General features: G+C 50.7%; 2 protein-coding genes across 5 annotated transcripts in view; one reads left to right on the top strand and one right to left on the bottom strand.

Moving 5' to 3' along the window:
• The first annotated feature begins 2,431 nt into the window (after positions 1–2,431).
• Positions 2,432–10,356, top strand: EIF2D (eukaryotic translation initiation factor 2D). 3 transcript variants are annotated; one of them, XM_021535334.4, is made up of 15 exons: positions 2,432–2,554; positions 3,594–3,784; positions 4,016–4,099; positions 6,077–6,167; positions 6,736–6,843; positions 7,152–7,441; positions 7,538–7,655; positions 8,127–8,172; positions 8,307–8,410; positions 8,533–8,691; positions 8,837–8,926; positions 9,032–9,127; positions 9,336–9,456; positions 9,816–9,990; positions 10,090–10,356. In XM_021535334.4, exons 1-15 carry the CDS (start codon positions 2,499–2,501, stop codon positions 10,158–10,160), a joined length of 1,800 nt encoding a protein of 599 aa, XP_021391009.3. In that variant the 5' UTR covers positions 2,432–2,498; the 3' UTR covers positions 10,161–10,356. The 3 variants fall into 3 exon arrangements, with proteins under 3 accessions (XP_021391009.3, XP_085417495.1, XP_085417496.1); XM_085561369.1 differs by having other exon boundaries at positions 10,068–10,356; XM_085561370.1 differs by lacking the exon at positions 2,432–2,554 and adding an exon at positions 2,649–2,751.
• Positions 10,357–10,916: 560 nt separating this feature from the next.
• RASSF5 (Ras association domain family member 5) overlaps positions 10,917–20,916 on the bottom strand; it is a 31,909-nt gene continuing 21,909 nt past the window's right edge. For both annotated transcript variants that reach the window (XM_077789059.2, XM_021535309.4), the window contains 4 exons: positions 16,263–16,376; positions 15,016–15,313; positions 14,386–14,501; positions 10,917–13,791 (listed from right to left, as the gene is read on the bottom strand). In XM_077789059.2, coding sequence (XP_077645185.2) covers positions 13,639–13,791; positions 14,386–14,501; positions 15,016–15,313; positions 16,263–16,376 — 681 coding nt within the window. In that variant the 3' untranslated portion in view covers positions 10,917–13,638. The remainder of the gene's footprint in view (positions 13,792–14,385; positions 14,502–15,015; positions 15,314–16,262; positions 16,377–20,916) is intronic.

The following is a 20,916-nucleotide window of genomic DNA, read 5'->3' as shown; positions in this document are numbered from 1 at the left end:
GGCGGGATCGCGCCTGGGGCTGCGGAGCCTCGGTTCTCCCCTCTTCCAAACCCGCCCCGTGGGTTCCCCTCATCAGGGGGTTGGGAGATCCAGCGCTCCCCCGCTTCTCCCCTCAGCCAAACCCGCCCTACGAGACCCCCGCACCCGGGGCTGCGGAGCTCCAACGCTCCCCCCGCTTCTCCCCTGAGCCGAACCCGCCCCGCGGGCCCCCGCACACCGCCGAGTGCTCGGCATGCAGGAAAGGAGGCTCCCCACACCGAGCTGTGGAAGGAGCGCTGAGCAGTAACGTGGTTGCGGAGAGATGGATGGAGGCAAAACGCTGAGTGCTGCATGAGGGAGGCTCTGGGACAGCACAGGCTGCCCGACCCTGCCAGCCGCTCTGCAGGAATTGATTCGGTGTAAAAAGTCCAGGACAACGTTCGGCTCCCCACGAGCAGCCATGGATTTCACCTGGTACAGAGGGAGTTACAGAGCTGGAGGCATCCGTGGTGTTTCGGAACATGAGACCTCTCTAATGAGATGTAGGAGGTGCATTTATTTCCACAAACTGCTGATAAATAAAAATAAATAAAATATAAAAAATAAATAAAAATATATTAAAAAAAAAGTGGTGTCTGTGATCTTCAGGCTCTGTACAACTCTCTGACAGGAGGGGACAGCCGGGGGGATTTGGGATCTCATCCCAGGGAACAGGGACAGGAGGAGAGGGAACGGCCTCAGGCTGTGCTGGGGAGGCTCAGGTTGGACATCAGCAGGAATTTCCTCATGGGAAGGGTTGGAAGGGGCTGCCAGGGGGGTTTGGAGTGCCCATCCCTGGAGGTGGCACTGTGTGCTCAGGGTGGGGATCGGACACAGATTGGACATGATGATCCTGGAGGGATTTTTTAATCTCCATAACTGTGATCCTGGGAAGGCTGCAATTACTACAGTACTTCTGTAATACTCCTACCAATTCCACACTGCTCAATCTCCAGCTAGAAATCGATCAGGAACACTCAAGCAAATGTACAAATCTCAGCAATAATGCCCAGCTGCCAGGGCACGTTAACCAAAAAACAGCTGAGAAGTTTAAGCAGAAAAGAAACCCCACATTTCTGAGAACCCCTCGTGTGGAGGAGCCCAGGGGTGCCGTGGGAGGACCCCAGAGCCTGGCGAGGAGCCCAAAACTCCCTCAGGAATCTGGTGTTTGGGAGGCTGGGACCCCCTCATAGAACTGGGGCAGGGGAGACTGAGACCCCCTCAAGGAGCTGGGGCAGGGGTCTCCAATGCAGGCAAGGGGGACAGGGACCCCCTCAAGGAGTCAGGGCAGGGGAGACCGAGACCCCCCCCCAAGGAGCTGGGGTGGGGAGATGGAGACTGCCTCAAGGAGTTGGGGCAGGGGAGACCGAGACCCCCCCCCAAGGAGCTGGGGTGGGGAGATGGAGACTGCCTCAAGGAGCTGGGGTGGGGAGACCGAGACCCCCTCAAAGAGCTGGGGTGGGAGTCTCCACCTCGGGCAAGGGGGACAGAGACCCCCCTCAAGGAGTCGGGGCAGGGGAGACCGAGACGCCCTCAAGGAGTGAGATGGGGCAGGGAGACAGCACTGGGCGGCAGGGACCCCCTCAAGGAGCCAGGGCTGGGGAGAATAAGATCCCCTCAAGGAGCTGGCGTGGGGAGACTGAGACCCCCACAAGGAGCTGGGGCAGGGGACCAGGACCCTCTCAAGGAGTTAGGGTGGGGAGATGGAGACCTCCTCAAGGAGCTGGGGTGGGGGGACTGAGATCCCCTCAAAGAGCTGGAGCGGGGGTCTCCAACGCAGGCAAGGGGGACAGGGACCCCCTCAAGGAGTCAGGGCAGGGGAGACCAGGACCCCTCAGGAAGCCAGCATTGAGGGGCAGGGACCTCCCTCAAGGAACCAGGGCAGGGGAGACCGAGACCCCCACAAGAAGCTGGGGTGGGGGACCAGGACCTCCTCAAGGAGCTGGGGTGGGGAGACCGAGATCCCCTCAAAGTGCTGGGGCAGGGGTCTGCAACTCGGGCAAGGGGGACCGGGACTCCCTCAAGGAGTCGGGGCAGGGAGACCAGGACCCCCACAAGGAACTGGGGTGGGGGACCAGGACCTCCTCAAGGAGCTGGGGCAGGATGATGGAGACCCCCTGAAGGAGCTGGGGCGGGGATCTCCAACGCAGGCATGGGGGACAGAGATCCCCTCAAGGAGTCAGGGCAGGGGAGACCGGGACCCCTCAGGAAGCCAGCATTGAGGGGCAGGGACCCCCCTCAAGGAACCGGGGCAGGGGAGACCGAGACCCGCACAAGGAGCCGGGGCAGGGGGACCGGTGCCCCTGAGGGAGCTGGGGCGGGGGTCCCCAGCGCGGGCGAGGGGGCCGGGAGCGCTGCGGGCGGCGGGGCGGGGGTCGCGGCGGCTCGGCGCGGCCGGGCGCCGTTTCCAGCCGGACGGGTTACGGGCGCGGACGGCGCCATGGCGGCCGCGGCGGGCTGAGGGACGACGCGGGCCCGCCATGTTCGCCAGGGCGTTCCGCGTGAGGGCCAACTCAGGCATCAAGGGCTCGGACCGGTGAGTGCCGCGCCGGGACCCGCGGGGAGCCCCGCCGGGAGCCCCGCCGGGCCGGGGGGACGCGCGGGGCTCGGCCCCGGGGCCGCGGCGGCGGCCGGCGGTGCCCCCTCAGCAGCTGCTTTCACCCCCTGCTTGTGATGCGCTCCCGAGCACGGAGTGTGCGTTTCGCTGGAAGGTGCTGCCGTGATCAAGCCAAGGTTCATTGAAATGTTATGCCGAGGCCTGGATGAGGCCTTCTGTGCTTATTTATAGCAGCGTTCAGTGTCTAAAGGGGCTGTAAGGGAGCTGAACAGGGGTTTAGGATAAGGACGTGGAGTGACAGGATTAGGGGGAATTGCTTTAAACTGCAGGAGGGTAGGTTTATATTTGATATTAGGAAGAAATTGTTCCCGGTGAGGGTGGGGAGGTGCTGGCACAGGGTGCCCAGAGCAGCTGTGGCTGCCCCTGGATCCCTGGAAGTGTCCAAGGCCAGGCTGGATGGGGCTTGGAAGGTGTCCCTGCCATGGCAGGGGTGGGACTGGATCGAATTTAAAGTCTCTTTTAACCCAAACCATCTGCAATTCTCTAATTCTTTATGTTCCTGAGCAGCAGTGCTGGGCTGACCTCCTGATTGTTCAGGTTCACTGGACAGTGCTGTGAATAACCACCAACCCCCCTGTGCTGGTCACTGGGGTTTAAATTTCAATTAAAACTGGGGGACAGGGAAATCTGGCTGTCCCCTGCTCCAGCTGTGGATGACAGGCTGGGCAGAGCAAGTGTGGCACTCCCAGGTTGAAATCACAGCACAAAACAGAGGCACAGGCAGCAAACAGAAGCTGAAAGCAGATGTTTAGAGCAGATAGGAGCAGAGCAAGTATATTTGGCCTTTTTGTGATATTCTTACATCATTTGTAAACCCATACACAAATACTTCAAATTATCTCCTGTGAAAAGGTGGGAATCTCAGGAACAGCTGGCAAAACAGAATAGCAGATGTAGGAATTAATTTGAGGGATGGCCTAGACAGCTTTGTTACCCATTTGGGATTTTGTCATTGCAGGAGGAAGCTACGAAGTGATGTGGCAGCAGCTTTTCCCACCCTGAGCACTGAACAACTGGCTGAGTTGGTTCCAAACAAGGAAGAGCTCAATGTCATCAAAATATACTCTCACAAAGGGGAGGCCATCACTGTTTACATGAACCACAGGAACCCAATACTGTTTGAAGCTGAGAAAATCCTGTATCCAACAGGTAAGGGAAAGGGAGTGGAATAATCCTCCCTCTTTGCTTACCTTCCCAATTAATTATTGTGGCATTGCTTTGATGTCACATTTCTTTATTATCCAATTAAGTGTTTTATTATCTAATTAAGTTTAATCTCCTTGATTATCCAATGAGAGTTTATTCTTAAAGATGAAAAGAATCAGCATCTAGAAATGTTCTTAATGATGCATTTTTTAATTTACTTCTCTTTCGGGACAGTGTACACTCTGTGGGTCTACCCAGACCTTCTCCCTGCCTTTGCAACATGGCCCCCAGTGCTACAGAAACTTGCAGGAGGTGCAGGTAAGAGCACCAGAACTCTGTCCCTTTGCACTGCAAAAAGGAGTTGCCTTCAGGACTTTTTAGGTGTTTTCCTTCACAGTAGTAAGAATGTACCTGAAACAAGTAGAAGGAATGAGTACTCAAAAAAAAAAAAAAAAATCGTGGTGGTGGTGTCCTAGAAAGGAAATAAATTAGCTGTAAAAGGAGTTTGTGAAAGAAGGAAAGTAGGTGAAGGTGTTTAAGTGCAGTAACCTGCTCTGTGTGGGAAGCTCAGATTGGGAAATCCCTTCTCAGGGTGATGAGCAGCCCTGAACTGGGACACAGAAGTGCCTGTGCTGTTGGTCTGTCCCTTCTGAAAGTTCCTTTGCTGCCACCCTGCTTCCTGTCAGTGCCCAGGTGAACAACCTCGTCCTGTGGATTAGAAGGAAATTTCTTTTGGAAGCTAGGATGCAATCACTGGCAGCCAAACTGTGCATGTGGGTTGGAGCTGAATTCCCGGGTTACTGGCTCTACCACCTCATTATGGATCAAGACTAACAGGAAAAGAGGCTGTTTTCTGGAACCTGCTTTGGATGCACTTCAGACTCAGGAGAATCAGCCCATTATAAACTTTAAACTACTGAGCTGCTCAAGCAGAAAAAGATTAAATTTGAGCTGCTGCAGCCTTGGTCTCTACCTGGAAGTGCTCACGTAGGAAAGGATGTCTTTTTTCCATGACACAGCATCTAAAGTGGAACTCGGGTCTCTCTGCTTTGATTATTCTTGGGGAAAATAAAGTGCTCGAGTGTGTAGCTGTGATAGATATCTGAGCAGGAGCCTCTCTGCTGACTTGTAATGACCCAGTTTCTGGGGAGAAAGACTTGCTAATGGGGAAGGACATTGATGAAAGAGGCCTGCGGGTCATTCATTGCCCTGGCAACCAGGCTACCTCTGTGCAGGATCCAAAGATAAGGAGCTGGCCAGGAGACAATAGCCACAAAGGCAGGGGAGAGGTAGAGCCAGTCCTCAGAAGGGAGAGGAAAGGCACCAGGCTCTCCAGTGCTGCAGACTGGTCCCTAAAAGCAGCGTGTTTTGGGATATCTCTTCCATAAATTCAAATACCTGCTGTCTGCCCTGGTAATTTACATAATTTAATGCTGCTTATGTGGTCACATTAAGGCCTTGATGTGGTTTCTGTCCCCAGCCATGTGGAGCTCTGGTGGCAGCTGCAGAGTTCATTCTAGACTTGATAAAAATGTTTGTGATAATGAACAGGGGGAAGAATCTTGGCTTCTTCAGCCTCCACATTAAATCAGGGATGCTGGGAAAAATGTGAGTGAGATACCTGCAAAACCAAGCCATGGAACAGCTCAGACTGGAGACTGCAGAGAGCTGCAGTGAGGGAGAGCAGCTGCTTTTCCCATCTTTTGGTGGTGACATCCCACACCTGCAGCATGGAATACTCTGCTTTGCTCACATCCCAGTATGGTCATCCCAGGTGTGGGGAGCAGAAGGAAGCAGGGGTGTAGTTTCTGGCCAAAACAGCAAGGAGAGAGAATTCCCTGAGAATTCCCAGCTGGCTGCAGCTCATGTGGCAGATTTGGGAGGGATGGAGTATGGCAACTTTTCGGCAATTCTCTGTCCAGGGTAAAAGCTGCTGGGATAACCTTCCCTTGGGAAAGGTAAATGGATAATTCCTGAAACTTCTCCTCATTCCTTTCCCTTTCCATGCCATTAATGCAGAGCCATGCTGGGAGCTCGTTAAAAACAGTCCCTCAGGTCTGACAGGGCTGAGCAAGCTTCACTCTGCAGTTTTTTGGGATGTGCCCAGCAGCCTGATGGATTGCATCCCGCACTCCACGGGGAAAAAGCGATGCTTTAGGAGGAGAAACAGAGAATCCTGTTCTCCCTGGCGTGTGCTCAGCTGGTGTTTTTGCTGAGTAACGGGAGGGAGGGGGGCGGAGGAGGCGGTGCCTGAGCGTTTCATTGAGAAAGGGACGCGCTTCGTTCTTCCCGCAGACCTGATGCTGCCAGGAGTTGTGGTGCCACCTTCTGGCCTCCCTCAAGTGCAACGGGGCACGCTCTGTGCCGTCACCCTGCTGGGAAACAGGTACAGCCCGTCCAGAAACTAAAAATTAAGTGAAGGGTTTGGAGGAAATCAAAGCAGAAATGGTGTTGTGCATTTGATGCGCTGGGAACCTCAGCAGTGGAAGATACAGCAAGGAAAAAACCTTAATTTTTCGGGTTAGGATATATTTGAACTGAAATGGGAAGCTTTGTAAATTGGTTCCTTTGGACCAATTTGAACCAATGTTTTTAACAAAATATTGTATTATTCCCTATTGTGTCTATGTGGGTAATCTGAGATGAGTGAGTTCTAAAGCCATTGGTTTTCTCTCACTGCTGGTCTCTTCTGGCAGTGCGTATGCTTCTTGTAATTTATTAAAAGCAAGAATGTGTCAGTGCACAACCTTCACTTCATCCAGGCTGCACTTATCCTGGGATTCTTTGGAAAACCTTATATACCAGAAGGATAACCAGAAAATTATGTAGGTGCTTGAAAAAAACCCACTTGGTAAAGAACAGGGACGTTGTAAAATAAATTCAGTCTAACACATTAGCACAGCCTGTGTGCAGTATTTGTGTTGTCCTGCTCCAACATTCCCTTCTTTTCCCAGAGCTCCTGTGGCAGTTGGAGTTGCCACCATGTCCACGGAGGAGATGCTGGCTGCTGGAATGAAAGGGAAGGGCTTTGCTGTGCTGCACACTCACCTGGATCACCTCTGGTGGGTAACTGCCAGGCCTTGGGGAAAATGTGCAACAGGTCTCATGTGTTTACTGAAATCCAAATCTGTGCCCCACTAGCATTAATCTGTCAGGCCAACTTGGTGAATTATTTGGGTACAACTTAGATAGGTCCTTTATTTAGAATTTATGGAGGAAGATGAGTTCAAAGTAAATTTTACAGTTCAGAGATTGCAGAAAAAGACCCGTGCAGGTACCAGTGTCTTTATTCAGGGTGACATCTGTTCACTGTCCTGTGGTTCAAAGCAGCAAAAGGAAAGCTGTGTTCTGCTTTTTCTTCCTGTTGTAGGGAGTATGGTGACAAATCTTCTCCTCCCACCTTAGCTCCCTTGGTGACAGATTCTGCTGCAATGGAGAGTGCTGGAGACGAGGAGGAGCTGCAGGGGAAGGAGCCTGGCAGCAGCTGCTCCCCTGAGCCAGAGCAGCACGTGGACATCAGGGATTTGAGCCTCAGGGACAGAGACACTTGTGCAGAAGTGCTGGGGAAGGAGGAGCTCCATGAGAACAGAGCTGCAGAGCCAGCTGAGGATGCCAGCACAGAGGACCAGCAGGAGGCTGAGGACAGCAGGACCCCACAAGGTATTTTTGGCTCCCAGTGAAACCAAACCATGCCCCTTTGGTTTGCTAAAGCCCACGGACAACTCACTGCCTACCTGTCCTTTTTTCTCCCTGCAGAGCAAATGGATGCATTGTTTAATCAGTGCTTTTTCCATGCCTTAAAATGCAAAGTAAAGAAGTCGGATCTCCCTCTGCTCACCAGCACATTTCTAGGCAGCCACATGGTCTCCTGCTGGTACGTGGGAAGGAGATGGAATTGGGATTTGCATGCTGGGATTTGGTCTTTAAAATGTGGAGATTTGTGTGGGATATTTAGGAAGAATGAGTTGTGAGTAAAAAATAAAATCCACTTCCTAAATAAGGTTATGCTCTCTTCTGCCATCAAGTACTTGGATCAAATACAATCCTTATATTAAATACTTGGGTGTAAGGATTTTTCAGACCTGGATTTGCACTTGGGAGCCAACTTGACTTGGCTGACATTGGTTTCACCATGGTTTAGTCACCTGAGGGGCTGCTTGCCTGCCCACAAAAACATCAGCACTAATTTCACTCATCACATTCTCTTTATCAGCTTCTTTGGAGTAATTCTTTCTCTGTGTGATTTGTATTCCTGCTGTTAAGAAACTTGTAGCATAAGTAGCAAGATTTAAGAAGAAATGAAGGGTAACTTATAACTAAAGAACTTTAAAAAATCCATTTTTAGCCCTGCTGGAAAACAACTGGACATAAAGAAATCAAGCTATAAGAAGGTGAGATTTTTCTGTTGGTTTGGGTGGATTTTTTAAAATTAATTTTAATAAGTATGAATAGAGAAAAAGCTTGAAACACAAGAGCAGGAGTTGAAAATGCTTGACTCCACATTTCTGATTGTTGCTTCCATCAGTTCTCTAAATTCCTGCAATGCATGCAGCACCAGAGGATCTTACAAGTGAAGGAGCTGAGCAGAGGTGTGGAGAGCATCGTGGACGTGGACTGGAAACACCCAGAGTACGTAGAATATCACAGTCTTTTTTAAAAAAGAGTTGGGAGTCTCTGAAAGAAGGGAGTGGAATCTGCTCCCTCCAGCTGTTTCCATCCCTTCTACTCACACCAAACAATTCTTGTGGCAGCATTAAAGCATTTGCAGTGCCTGAAGGATTTGCCTCAGCCTCTGCTGGCCAAGACAGCAAAAGTGAAGACAGAGAACAAGTGTACCATGCTCCTGAAATCATTCCACTCTATGGGGTCTCCACAAAAATGATCCCACTCTTTCAGGAATCTGGACACAGGTAAGCACAAAAAACAAAAAAGAAGAGAGAGACCAACAAAACTGGTGTTTCTCTCTTACTGCCAGAACCCAGCACCCAAATATTTAAGTTAAAAATTCTTTAACTTGAGTTAGAATTTTTAACTTTAGTTAAAAATTCCCTTCAGAAAAGGCAGCATCCTCTCAAGCAGTGAGGTGAGAAACATCATCATTAACTACGTGAAGAGTAATGAGTTGGTTGATGAAACAAACAAAAAGTGAGTACAATTGGAAATTTTCCTTTCCTGCTTCCACAGGAGAAGCTGAAATTTGAGGGAAAAAAGTGACCTGGTTTGCACCTTCTGTGTGCTTTTGTTTTGCAGCTTTGTAAAGGTGAATGCCATTCTGTGTGACTGCCTGTTGGATAAATCAGAACAGGATGAGATCTCACACCTTAAATGGGATGAACTCTTGAGCAGGTGATTGTTCTCTCAACATCCCTCCCCAGAGCTGCACAGATTTATTGCCTGCAGCTCAAACCCCGTGGTGGCAGCTGCCCGAGTTGTAATTTCCTGGAGATAAATGGGAACAAGATGAGATCTCACACCTCAAATGGGACAAGCTTTTGAGCAGATGCTTGTTCTCAATATCCCTTCCCAGAATGACACAGATTATTGCTTTGTCCAGGTGCCTGGAACGACTGCAGCCCTTACACCAGGTGACATTTTCTGGACAAGAACCCGTGGTGAGGAAAGGAAACATTGAGCCCATCGACATCAGCGTAGCACAGAGATCATCAAACAAGAAGGTGAAAAAAGACAATTAAATCATGGGGGTTGAGCAGATGAGATCCCAGATCCAGAGGGCAGCTTTGGCAATTGTTATTAAACCCTCAGCAGTGATATTTCCCGTCCTTACTAAACCCTTTATCAGTGATGTTTCCAATCACTATTAACCCTTCAGCAGTGATGTTTCTAATAATTATTTAACCCTATAGCAGTGATGTTTCCAATCGTTATTTAACCCTTTATCAGTGAAGGGTTTCCAATCACTATTAACCCTTTAGCAGTGATGTTTCTAATCACTATTTAACCCCTCAGCAGTGATGTTTCCAATCATTATTAACCCTTTACCAATGATGTTCCCAATCACTATTAAACCCCACAGGTGACAATTATCAAGAACCTTGAGCTCTATGGTCTGGACCCACAGTGTGTGGCCAACACTCTCCAGCAGAAGGTCCAAGCCAGTGCCACCATCAGCCCAGCACCAGGAACAAAGGACAGAGTCCAGGTCCAGATCCAAGGCAACCAAATCCATCATCTGGCCAAGATGCTGCTCGGTAAGAAGATTCTAGAACTGGGCTGGGTGCAGCAAAACTGAGATTTTAATTCTTATTTAATTCTTCCTTATCTGAAGTGAGCTCTTGGTTGTGTTGCAGAAGAATATCAGCTACCTCGGAAATACATCCAAGGCCTGGAGAAGGCTCCAAAGCTTGGCCGCAAGAAGTAGGAGAAAAATCAGCTCTAAGGATTGCTCAGCTCTCATTATTTATAAAAGTGTTTGCTGCCAGCAAATCAAGGATCATGCACAGGCCCTGCTCATTCCAAAATGGGTCCTGGATGTTTACAAGGTCTGGAATTCACCCAAATAATAATATTGCTCCAGGTGTTCATTTTTCATAAAAATAAAAAGCTCAATAAACCCCTTGGCATAATCCTTGTGTGATTTTTTTAAATGGAATTTGATACTGAAGCACTGGATGCTACAGTGGCTTTTGGGTAGTTGAACATTCTTGTTTTGCATCTTTGATCAAGGATGTGGAATAAACTTCCACTGAAATATGAGAAAAATACATTCCAACACAATCCTGGGACAGTGCAGTGTGTTCTGCCACTGAGTAAAACCCACTGTGGCTTAGATTTTATCCTTTTAAACATTTCCAGGTATTGAAATCAGACATTTCAGCACTGAGAATTAATGTATTAGCTGGACTTCTGTAGTTTATATTATTTTTTAAATATAAAAATACATTTTAATGCATGACATGAGCTGTGATTTATCACAGGTAACAGTTCTGTCAGCCCCAGCTAAAAGATTAAATGAATGGAACACTTTGGTCAGGTCTTACAGGGATGGATGTTCTTTAGCTCTTTAACAGTAGGTTAGGAAATTTAAATTCACTTCTAGGAAGATTTCCTGTATTTCCCTTTAGACAAAATCCATTGAAGTTCCATAGGAGGGCACCAGAAAAAAAAGGTCAAGAAATTTCTTTAATTACTGACAGTTTTATTATCATTGTCTCTTACACTGTCTGCATATGAACAAATAGTTCCAGAACCTTCAAAAAAAGCTGAGAGTGAGACATTTTGTAAAAATGCCATAGAATCACTAGGGAGTAGTAAAAATAAATTACAGCATTGCAAAAATGCATTTCACTTTGCCATAGAAGCTCTACTATTCCATCCTATACACATTATTTTACAGGTTTTACAGTAGCCATGGAAAATAAACTCACACGACCTAGGCGAGACAATTGCTAACCAAAGGCACTGCCAACAGGATTTGCGCTTAAAGAAGGGGCAAATACTTCTAAAAACAGCTCAACTGACCCATGAGAATTTGAATTTCAGCACCCACCAACTCTTCAAATGCCCCTCGTTTTTAAAAAAAGCAACCAAACGAACGAGCCCTGCTGGTGGCAGGAGGATTTCAGCAGCATCCACAGTGATTGCATACGAAGCCATGCCTTCTACAAACTGTCAAAGACATGCTGGGGCCAGGAAGGGAGAGGGGACACTCACCAAAACAACAACAAAAAACCAAACCAAAAAGGAAACCTGCACAACTTTCAGCCAGAAAGAAAAGGGATTTCAAACCAAGCGTGTGGCTCTTCCCTCTGAGAGCCACCGGCAGTTTTTACAGCGCTCTTCCCCGCGGTGGAAATGAAGTATTTATAGGGTGCTGTCAAGGCTCAAAGCACCAGAAAAACGGCATTGAAGTGACTCCACAAGGGAATAGTGAAGTGCTAAATCTGCTTGTAGCTGGACAAGCAGCCCCAGAGCACGGCAAGGGCTGCTCTGGGCTGCCAGCAGCTGTTAAAGGTCGTTGGGTGTCGAGTACAGTACAGCTGGAGGCTCCTGTGCACAGAGCCCTGCCAGCAAAGCCTCGCTGCTGACAGAACAGGAGCTTGGCAGAAAGTGGCTTTCACACCAGCCGAGGGCTCCAAGTAATGCAGTTACTCTAGAAACAAACAAAATCTGGGGGGGAAAAAAAAAAATCAAATCCCAAGCAGTCACCTTCCAGAAAGAAACAAAGCAGTTCCTCATCCCTCCCCGGCCACCAGGGCCTCGTCACACCAGTGCTGTGGGGACAGGAGGGACAAGGGCTCTGCACAGCTTCCTCCTTAGAATGCAAAGTTTTCACACTTAAGGGAAAAAAAAAAGGCACTGAGGTAAATTTGAGACTTTTCCCCGTTCCCTTACAACCTGCTGCCTCCTCTCGCAGGGGCTCAGGTGGGGTCCCAGCAGCCACAGTGAGCCCCAGCTGTTCATGGAGCCACACAAACCCTGCTCCATCCCCATCCAGCAGTGCCGTTCCCCGTTCCTGGGCTGTGAGCAGAGGGAGGGCTGGCCCTGGCTGTGTGCAGCGTGCTCGGTACGGAGCACTGAGGGTAAACACGGGGCCCAAACTCTCCCCCGGGATCCCTGGAGCATTCCCAGCCCGGGTGCGATCCCTGCACGGCCCCAGCACCACGGAGCCAGCCTGCAGCTCGGGGACCTTGCTGAGGGATGCTCAGCATGGTGTGCTGGGAGCCCTGAGACAGGCAGAGAGAGACTTGCTGTCCTCTCCTGGCTCCACGGAGAGAGCAAATCCTGGGAAGCTTCCTGGACGTGCAGGACAGCACCAGTTAGAGTGGGGAGGGAGGACAGGGCACAGGGACAGCACTGCGAGGAGCAGGGGCAGGAGGAAGCACAGGTGAGGTGAGCAGAAAGCATCCAAGGACAGCAATTCCCTTACTTGGTGCCACCTCCACACCCCAGCCCTGGATGGGGCTCCTCTCCCTCGGGGCCAGGCACGTTCACAGCTCAAAATCTGATTTGTGAAGGGGTTTTGAGCTTTCCTGGGTTCCTCTGATGGACACGTATTGCTAAACCTTCAACACCGAACCCTCAGCCTGTGCCCCAACCATCACCTTTACACTTTTCAAACAGAATTTCTGGAAATACAGGTCCCAGTTCCTACAGAGTAGAGAACTGGAGAAACACTAGCTAACTTGGCTAAGCATCAGGGACAGTTACTGTAATTCTGCTCTTTCCAAAATTAGAAGACAAATAGAATCAAAATGAATGATTTTCCTGGGAATTACTATTACCAAGTTGCAATAATATTTACTAACAGAGCGTTGGGGTGTTGCAGCTGCCTTGGTGTCCTAACCTGGCATTTCCCTGGCTGCCTGAGCCCTGAACGAGTCCAGGGCTTGGCTAGATCTGCAACACCCACATGGTTTGGTGCAACCACCTCCTCCCCTTTTCCTGCTGCTTCCTGTGCTCCTTACGAAACCAAAACTGGGCCACGAGGGCACTGTGGGCCACAGCACCTCCAAACAGGAACAAGCAGCTCGCTGGGAGGAGCAGGAACAGCAGAGCTGCCCTGCTCCAAACTTCAGCCAGCAGATGGGTCCTGTCGGGTGTCACACCAAGAATTTTCCATGCAGCATCTCCAGCGGATGGCACGGCTGGAAAGCCAACCAGCAGCTGTGTTTGTTTTGTTGAAGCTGTTTTAAAAACAGGCTTCCTGTCCTTGGACTGGTTGTGGTCCTGGGAGAAGAGGTTTCTGAAGAGGAAAATGCAATAGGATCATTTTAGGGGTGCTGGGAGCCAGTCCTTATGGAAGGCTGAAGAGGGAAAATGACTACTAAGGTGTCCTGAGAAGTCTTTTTGTTAAAAACAGTCTCTAGCTTAGTCTGATGCCCAGTGCCTCCTGAAGGTTATCCAGGTTTGCCTCTGGCCTCTTTCAGGGTCTGTTGCAGTCTCTGTTTGAACCTCTCGTACTTCCTGTGCACCTGCTGGATTTTGTCCTTCTCCTCTTTGTCCAGGATCATCAGGAAGTTCTGCAGCTCGGGGATGGAGAAGGCGTCCCACTGCAAAAGCAGCAAGAGGCAAAGTGAGCACACACCTGCTGGGCCTTGGGGGTTCTTACCTCTGAATCTGTGAGGAGGAGCAATAAAATACATTTAAACGTATCTGATCTCCAGGAATTTAACCTCCTGTGCTCAGAGGGATGGGATAAGGGGCTATGGCATGAAGGACCATCCCAATCCTCCCACCCCAACATGGGAAACAGAATCCTGCAGGATGCAGCAGCTCCCAGCATTTGCTTCACTGTGGTGGGGAGCAAGATTTTAATCAAAAAATGCAAACTTATTACCTGAGTGTCCCTGGCTTTTACTTAAATTAGTGAATTACTTATAACAGTGCTCATCTAATCTAATTAGTGAGGATTGACCCTGGGGCTGCACTGCCGGGTTCCATGAACAGATTATGGACTGGCCATCAAAACTGGCCTCAGCATTTTCACAGCTCAAGTTTGAATTGTTTTAAAAACCCAGATCATTTAGGAGCAATAAAAGACCTCTCAGAGGGAAACAGCCCTTTTTTTTTCTGCCTCTGCCACGCACCTCCCAGCTCTGCCACGTGCTCCACATTTGTGTGAAAACCAAGAAGTCACAACGTACCTCAACTTCCCCTGTTTCGTTTTCCTTCAGCACAAAGCTGAGCACATCGGTGTCAGGGCCCGCCAGCAGCCGCAGGTACAGGGGGTACTCGGTGAGAGGGAGCTTCTGGAAGAGCACTGCAAGGACAGCACACACCCCCAGTGAGGCCAGGGCTGCCAGGGCACAGGGGAGCTCAGGGGATCAGCTGGAGCATGGAAAAGGATGCTCAGAATCACAGGGCTGAGTCTCTATCACAGATTCATAACGATCCCTGTAAGGTCTCAGGTGGTTTCAGACCCTCCTGAAATCCTAATTCCCAGACAGCATCGCCTCCTGTGGGGGTCTGGCTGTTGATTCATGGATCAGGGCTGCCAGGGCACAAGGGATCAGCTGGAGCATGGAAAAGGATGCGCAGGATCACAGGGCTGAGTCTCTATCACAGATTCATAAGGATCCCTGTAAGGTCTCAGGTGGTTTCAGCCCCTTCTGAAATCATAATTCCCTGTTAACCTAAGCAGCATCACCTCCTGTGATGCTGTTGATTCACCTGGATTTAGGCTTTGCCTGCCTGACACCCCAGTGACTCCTCCAGGACACCAACCAGAAGCCAAAACCCCCACCCCAGGCAGAGCTGCCAGGCCCTGAACTCACCTTGCCCGTCTTTCCTCATCTCCTTGAAAAGTGCAAACTTCTGGGGGTTATCCACCACCATGAACTTCTTCAGGAGCCCCTGGATCACCTCGCTCACCGTGGTGGTGCTGCTGATGTGCAGCTGCTTGATGGCATCCAGGGGCAGGTAGAAGGAGGTTCTCCTGTGCGTCATCTCGGCCAGGTTCACCTCCCTGAGGGCATCGTAGATGGACGGGGGCCGGATCCCGGCCGGCACCGTCACGGGCCGCCGCAGCTTCAGGTGCACCTTGATGAACCCCGTGTACGTGCCGTCGTCGTTCTGGGGCAAAGCACACGGGGATCAGGCTCCAGGCAGCTCTTCCATCCCTTTTCCACCACAAGAAGTTGGTGTGCAGCGTGGGGTGACAGCAGGAGCTGCCCCCGCTCCGGGAGTTCCAGCGTTCCTCATTAATCATGTCAAAAATACCCAGTAATTTCGGGACAAGCACTGCTGATTTTCTCTTGGTAATGACTCATCCCTTCCTGTCGCCTGTGGGATCTTGTCTGATTTCAAACCGGCCCTGCTACGAGGCAGTTATGGAAATTCCACTGCATGGAATTTGTAGTTGCACTTAACATGGATTTGAAACCTCTGGTTCTGCAGGATGTCCCAACTTATTCCTGATATTATTCCTTATTCCTTACGTTATTCCTTATTCCTTATGTTATTCCTTATTCCTTATGTTATTCCTTATTCCTGATGTTATTCCTTATTCCTTATTTCTTATTCCTTATTCCTTATGTTTTATTCCCCATTTAAGGGATTCTCACATCTCTGTGTAAAAAATCACCCCTGGACATCAGCTGATCCCACCACAGGTCTCTTACCCCACCCTCAGCTCCACAAAAATGCAGGAATCAGAAGATGACACACTGCACAGTGCCCCCAGGAAGCCTGGCAGTGGTGAGGGCACAGCATCTCTCTCGAGAAAGGTTTTGTGATCCTAAAGCCCTTTCCAACAGCTCACAGGCCTGGTTCCACCCTGACTCATCCCCTCTGGGGCTCATCCACCTGGGACAAGGCTTTGTGGCAACTCCTGGCCAGAGATCCGTGGCAGCAGGAAGGGATGGAGGCAGGGAAGGGTTACCTGGGAAGCCCAGCAGGAGGAAAAGCAGCTTGGCAGCCACCCTGACCCCAGTGACACCTTCCCCACAGGCTGGCCTCGTGCAGCGCCCACAGGAACCAGCACCAGCCCCTGTGTGTGAGGGGAAACCATCCCAGTACGCACCAGTTTCATCAGCAGGCAGTTGGTGACCTTTGCATTGTACTTTTCGATCCTCTGTTTGATCTCCTGGACGGTTGGAGGCTCAGGTTTTTCTTCTTCTACCGTTGGTGCCACATTCTGCAATCAGAACAGAGGGGCTTTAGCTGCTCTGTGTGTTGGGTAATGCTCCATCTGTTCAGGAGCGGATCCTGCTCAGATCCTGAGCAGTGATGACACAGGTGGGGACGGTCCCAAATGTGCAGGATGCCACACCCCAACCCCAAACCACCTCTGACACCAGTGACAGGCAGTGGAGGGCAACACAAAATGCACCAGTTGGTGGCACGGAGCAGTAAAGCATCCCAGTACAAATCCAACCTTTAAAACCCACTTTCAAAGCAAAGCCACCTGTACCTGCAAGCATCTATTTCTTTTTTGCAATGCACGAAAGAAAATCCCATCCTATTTCCAGTATTCACAGCTCTGACTCCCCAAAACTCAAGAAGCTTCCAGTGGGTTCACCCAGGCAGAACCTGGAGTTAAATCTCTCACTGCTTTTGTGCAAACCTTGGGAAATTACAGCTCAGAGCAATAAAAACACACGAGCAGCAGGCTGGCTGTGTGACTGAAAACAAATCAGGCACTGCAGGACCAGTCCAGGCATCCCAGCCTGTGTCAGGAACTGCTCAGTGTCTGCCTGGGCTCCCCCAGAGGGGGACAGAGGCTGCTGCTAGCCCAGGTTTGGGGGAATTTCCTCCAAAACCAACAGATCTGACCTGTAGGTGGGCTCTACCTGAAGACCAGCCATGGAAATATCACTAATGAATAATCACAGAATCATTAAGGTCAGAAATGATCTCTGAGATCGAGTCCAGCTCTCAACACAGCACCATTAACCATGTCCCCAAGTGTCACATCCACAGCCTTTTGAACACTTCCAGGGATGCTGATTCCACCATTTCCCCCTTTCATGAAGAAATTTTCACTCTTATCCAGCCCAAACCTCCCCTGGCTCCCCTCCAGCCAGGAGGGCAGGTCTCCTCTACAGCACTGCCTGCTTTATCTGCTCCATCTGCAGCAAACAAGCCTCTGTGTGTCTTGGGCAATGCTCAGGGGGCTGCATCTCCCTGCTCAGAGCTCTGCTGCCTTCCCAGAACTCACCACCTTCCCTGGCCACAGCCTGGGAACGCATTCTGCCCAGATTTTCTGTGGGCTTGCTCAGAAGTTGGCATGAGCAGGGAGCAGGAAGCGTGAAGGGATGTGCCATCAAGGCTGGCAAGGCTCAGAATGAAAACTGTAACCTCGGAAAAAAAAAAAGGGGAAAAAAGGCAACTTGGGGAGCAGAGCTTGTCTCTTCCCAGGCAGCCCCAGAGCACACAGGACAAGGACACAGCAGAGCTGTAAATAAGCCAGTATTGCCCAAGGCTACCCCTGGTATTTCTTTCAGGAGGAGAATCAAGCAGAGGACAAGCTGAAGCCCTGCCTGCAATCTGGCAAGGCAGCAGTGCTGGGCAGCCCTGGGCTCATCGAGGCCGTTCCCAGGCACAGCTCAGGATTTCTCCACTTCCACCCCAGAGCAGCAAACAGCTCCAGACCCCTGGGACCCCCCCGTGGAGCAGGCACCCAGGGGACAGCAGTGACACCGGGTGCAGCCTCCTCGGTCACTCCAAGAGAGGGAGAGGGGCTCCAAACAGGGGCATGAGTGACAGGACAAGGGTGATGGCTTTGAACCAGAAGAGAGGAGATTTAGATGAGATATCAGGGAGAAATCCTTCCCTGGGGGGTGGGTGCCCAGAGCAGCTGGGGCTGCCCCATCGCTGGAAGTGTCCAAGGCCAGGCTGGAGCAGCCTGGGACAGTGGAAGGTGTCCCTGCCCATGGCAGGGGTGGGAGTGGATGAGGTTCCCTCACCCGAAGCGTTTTAGGTTCCTTCCAACCCAAAGCATTCTATGGCAATAAAAGCAGAGCTTGCCTGGGTTATTCAGAACTCCTCAATCTGTCAGAGCCCTTTGGCTCACCCTGCATCAAGTCTTGGCCACACACAGGTGCTGGACTGGCAGGGGGGTCTTTAAAAATCACCTTTAGAAACCATGCTGTGGGTTGAGATTTTGAAAGCAGCATGATGGAAAAAGGAAAAAAAAAAAAACAGAAAAACAACAAGAAACCCACATCCCTTCCCTATAAGTTAACAGAAAATGAACTCTCAGAACCATGCACTTCCTCATGTCACCCATGTCACAGCACTGAGACAGGCACAGCTGTGCTGCCCCTCACCAGGGCTGGCCCCAGCCCAGCCACCCAGTGAGGGAGGGCAGGGAACCCTCGGGACTGTCCCCTCCTGCACACAGAGAGCTGAGGGCACCACCACATCATCCATGGCACAAACACAGCCCAGACAGAGAGAGCCTGTCCATCCATACATACCTACATCATCATCCATCTATTCCATCCATCATCCATCCATTCCATCCGTCATCCATCATCCATCATCCATCCAGCCATCTATCCCTCCATGTTGGAACTCAAAATGTCTCTCAGACATTTTTGGAGGTTCCAGGCCTTGGTCAGAGGCATTTTAGACCCTGGCAGGCAGCTGCAAACAGCTGTGATTTTGGGTTTGAGCCATGGAATGAGTTACCAACTTTGGAGGTGGAACAAGCAGTCACAAAAGGTTAGATAGGATAGTAAAAGTAGTTACAAAACAGAGGGGAAATTTTTTTAATATTGTACAGGGGGGTTTTAACACTTGTACGGGGGTTTTTTACTTTGTACATGGGGGTCAGAAGTTCTAAGATGGAGGAAAGTGGGCTGATCCTGTCCTTCCTCCTTCTTCTTCCTTGCCTCCATGTTCTTGGTGATCTTGGCACTCACAGATTGGTTTAGAGTAGAAAAGCACTTTGTAATATAGATAGTAGGTATTGGGGGAAAACTATAAACATGTAACATGCAATATATCATATAAAATACAGCAGCAGCCCTGGGCGGGGAGAGAGAAGAAGAAGACAGCAGACAGGGAGGATGTCAGGGTGTGTGTGTGCCTCTGCCCAGGCCGCTGACCAAGCAGCTGCAGCCCGAGAAGAAAATCTTTTAGATAACTCACAATAAACTGCCTTGAGACCGAACAGCGAGACCCTGCGCAGTTTTTCTTTGGAAGCACGGGTTGGAGGAGAAATTTCACCACCACATGAGACCTCAGAGCAAGCCTGGGGTTCCCACACATCCATTCATCCATGCCTCCATCCATGCATCCATCATCCATCCATGGATCCATGGATCCATCCATCATCCATCATCCACCCATCCCTCCACGAATCCATGGATCCATCCATCTACCTCTCCATCCCTCCATGGCAAAAGCAAACCCAGCAGCTCTGCCTGTCCCTGTCACTGCAGTTGGCCTGTCCCCAGGAGGGCAGGTGCTCCCCTGGTGTGACACGGTGACATTCCCAGCCCAGGGGCAGAGCCTGGGAGCAGCTGGGTTTCCAGGCAGGAACAGGGCACAGCAGGGCAGCAGGAGCCCCAGCGCCTCTCCGCACACACGCAGCACGTGAGGAGGGTTTTGGCTTCCCAGAAACCCAAAGCAGTCCCAGCAGGAGGGGCCTGGCTCAGGAGCACGTCACCAATGTCACACGATGTCACCAATGTCACACGATGTCATAAATGTCACATGATGTCACCAATGTCACCGATGTCACTGATGTCACACGATGTCACCAATGTCACACGATGTCACACAATGTCACCAATGTCACATCATGTCACCGATGTCACCAATGTCACACGATGTCACTGATGTCACACAATGTCACCAATGTCACACGATGTCACACAATGTCACCAATGTCACACGATGTCACTGATGTCACACAATGTCACCAATGTCACCAATGTCACACGCCAGCACTGCCCCACTGTGGGTCCTGCCTTCCCCACACTGGGCAGCTCAGGGGTACCCGCAGCCTGCCCAGCCCCTGCCAGCTCCCCTTCCCCCTGCTCCAGGGAAAGGAAGTTTGGATGATTTTCCTCCCGCTCCAGGGAAAGGAAGTTTGGATGATTTTCCTCCTGCTCCAGGGAAAGGAAGTTTGGATGATTTCTTTCCCGCATCCATCCCACCACGGGCACGGTGCCAGCACAGTGTCCTGATGGAACCTGGGGACACACGGTGAACTCACGGGAGGAAAATGGAGGCAAACCCCAGCCAGCTGTCCCAGAGGATCCAGAGTGGGGCCACCCCAGCTCCAGGAGCTGTTTAGGGATGGGGGAGCCCAAAAGGGCACTGGGGATCTGAGGGCTCAACCCTTCACCTCTTCTTGCCACTCAAGCCAGGCAACAGCACGAGCCCCCCGAGCAGAAACCACCCATCCATCCCAATCCTGAACATGTAAATATTCTGCTTTTCTGCTTCCAGACCCAAACCAGCCCAGCAGCACCAGTCCTGTGGTGCAGGAGCCCTGGGAAGAGCAGCCACAGCCTGGGAAGAGAAGCCCTGCTCCTCCTGCAGTGCACAACCAGATCAGCCACTTCTTGCTCCTCACAAATCAACCCCAACCTCTGGTTGTGCAAAGTTTCTGGTGCAAAATCTGCAATTCTGCCTAAAGGAAGAAAAACAGAAGCTTTTAACCATAAACCGTTGCCACATTTCCTGTTGTACAGGGACAGGATGAAACGAGCTGGTAACAA

The sequence above is a fragment of the Lonchura striata genome, chromosome 26 (genome assembly GCF_050655825.1).
Source record: "Lonchura striata isolate lonStrDom1 chromosome 26, ASM5065582v1, whole genome shotgun sequence".
NCBI lineage: Eukaryota > Metazoa > Chordata > Aves > Passeriformes > Estrildidae > Lonchura > Lonchura striata.
This window is presented reverse-complemented; position numbering and strand designations above follow the sequence as displayed.

What these genes read in the sequence shown, in the direction of transcription:
- EIF2D (XM_085561369.1), top strand. Translation starts at nt 2,499, where the DNA reads ATGTTCGCCAGGGCGTTCCGCGTGAGGGCCAACTCAGGCATCAAGGGC. An exon ending in GAAAATCCTGTATCCAACAG is followed by an intron (nt 3,785 to 4,015) that starts GTAAGGGAAAGG and finishes CTTTCGGGACAG; the next exon opens with TGTACACTCTGTGGGTCTAC. An exon ending in GTCACCCTGCTGGGAAACAG is followed by an intron (nt 6,168 to 6,735) that starts GTACAGCCCGTC and finishes TTCTTTTCCCAG; the next exon opens with AGCTCCTGTGGCAGTTGGAG.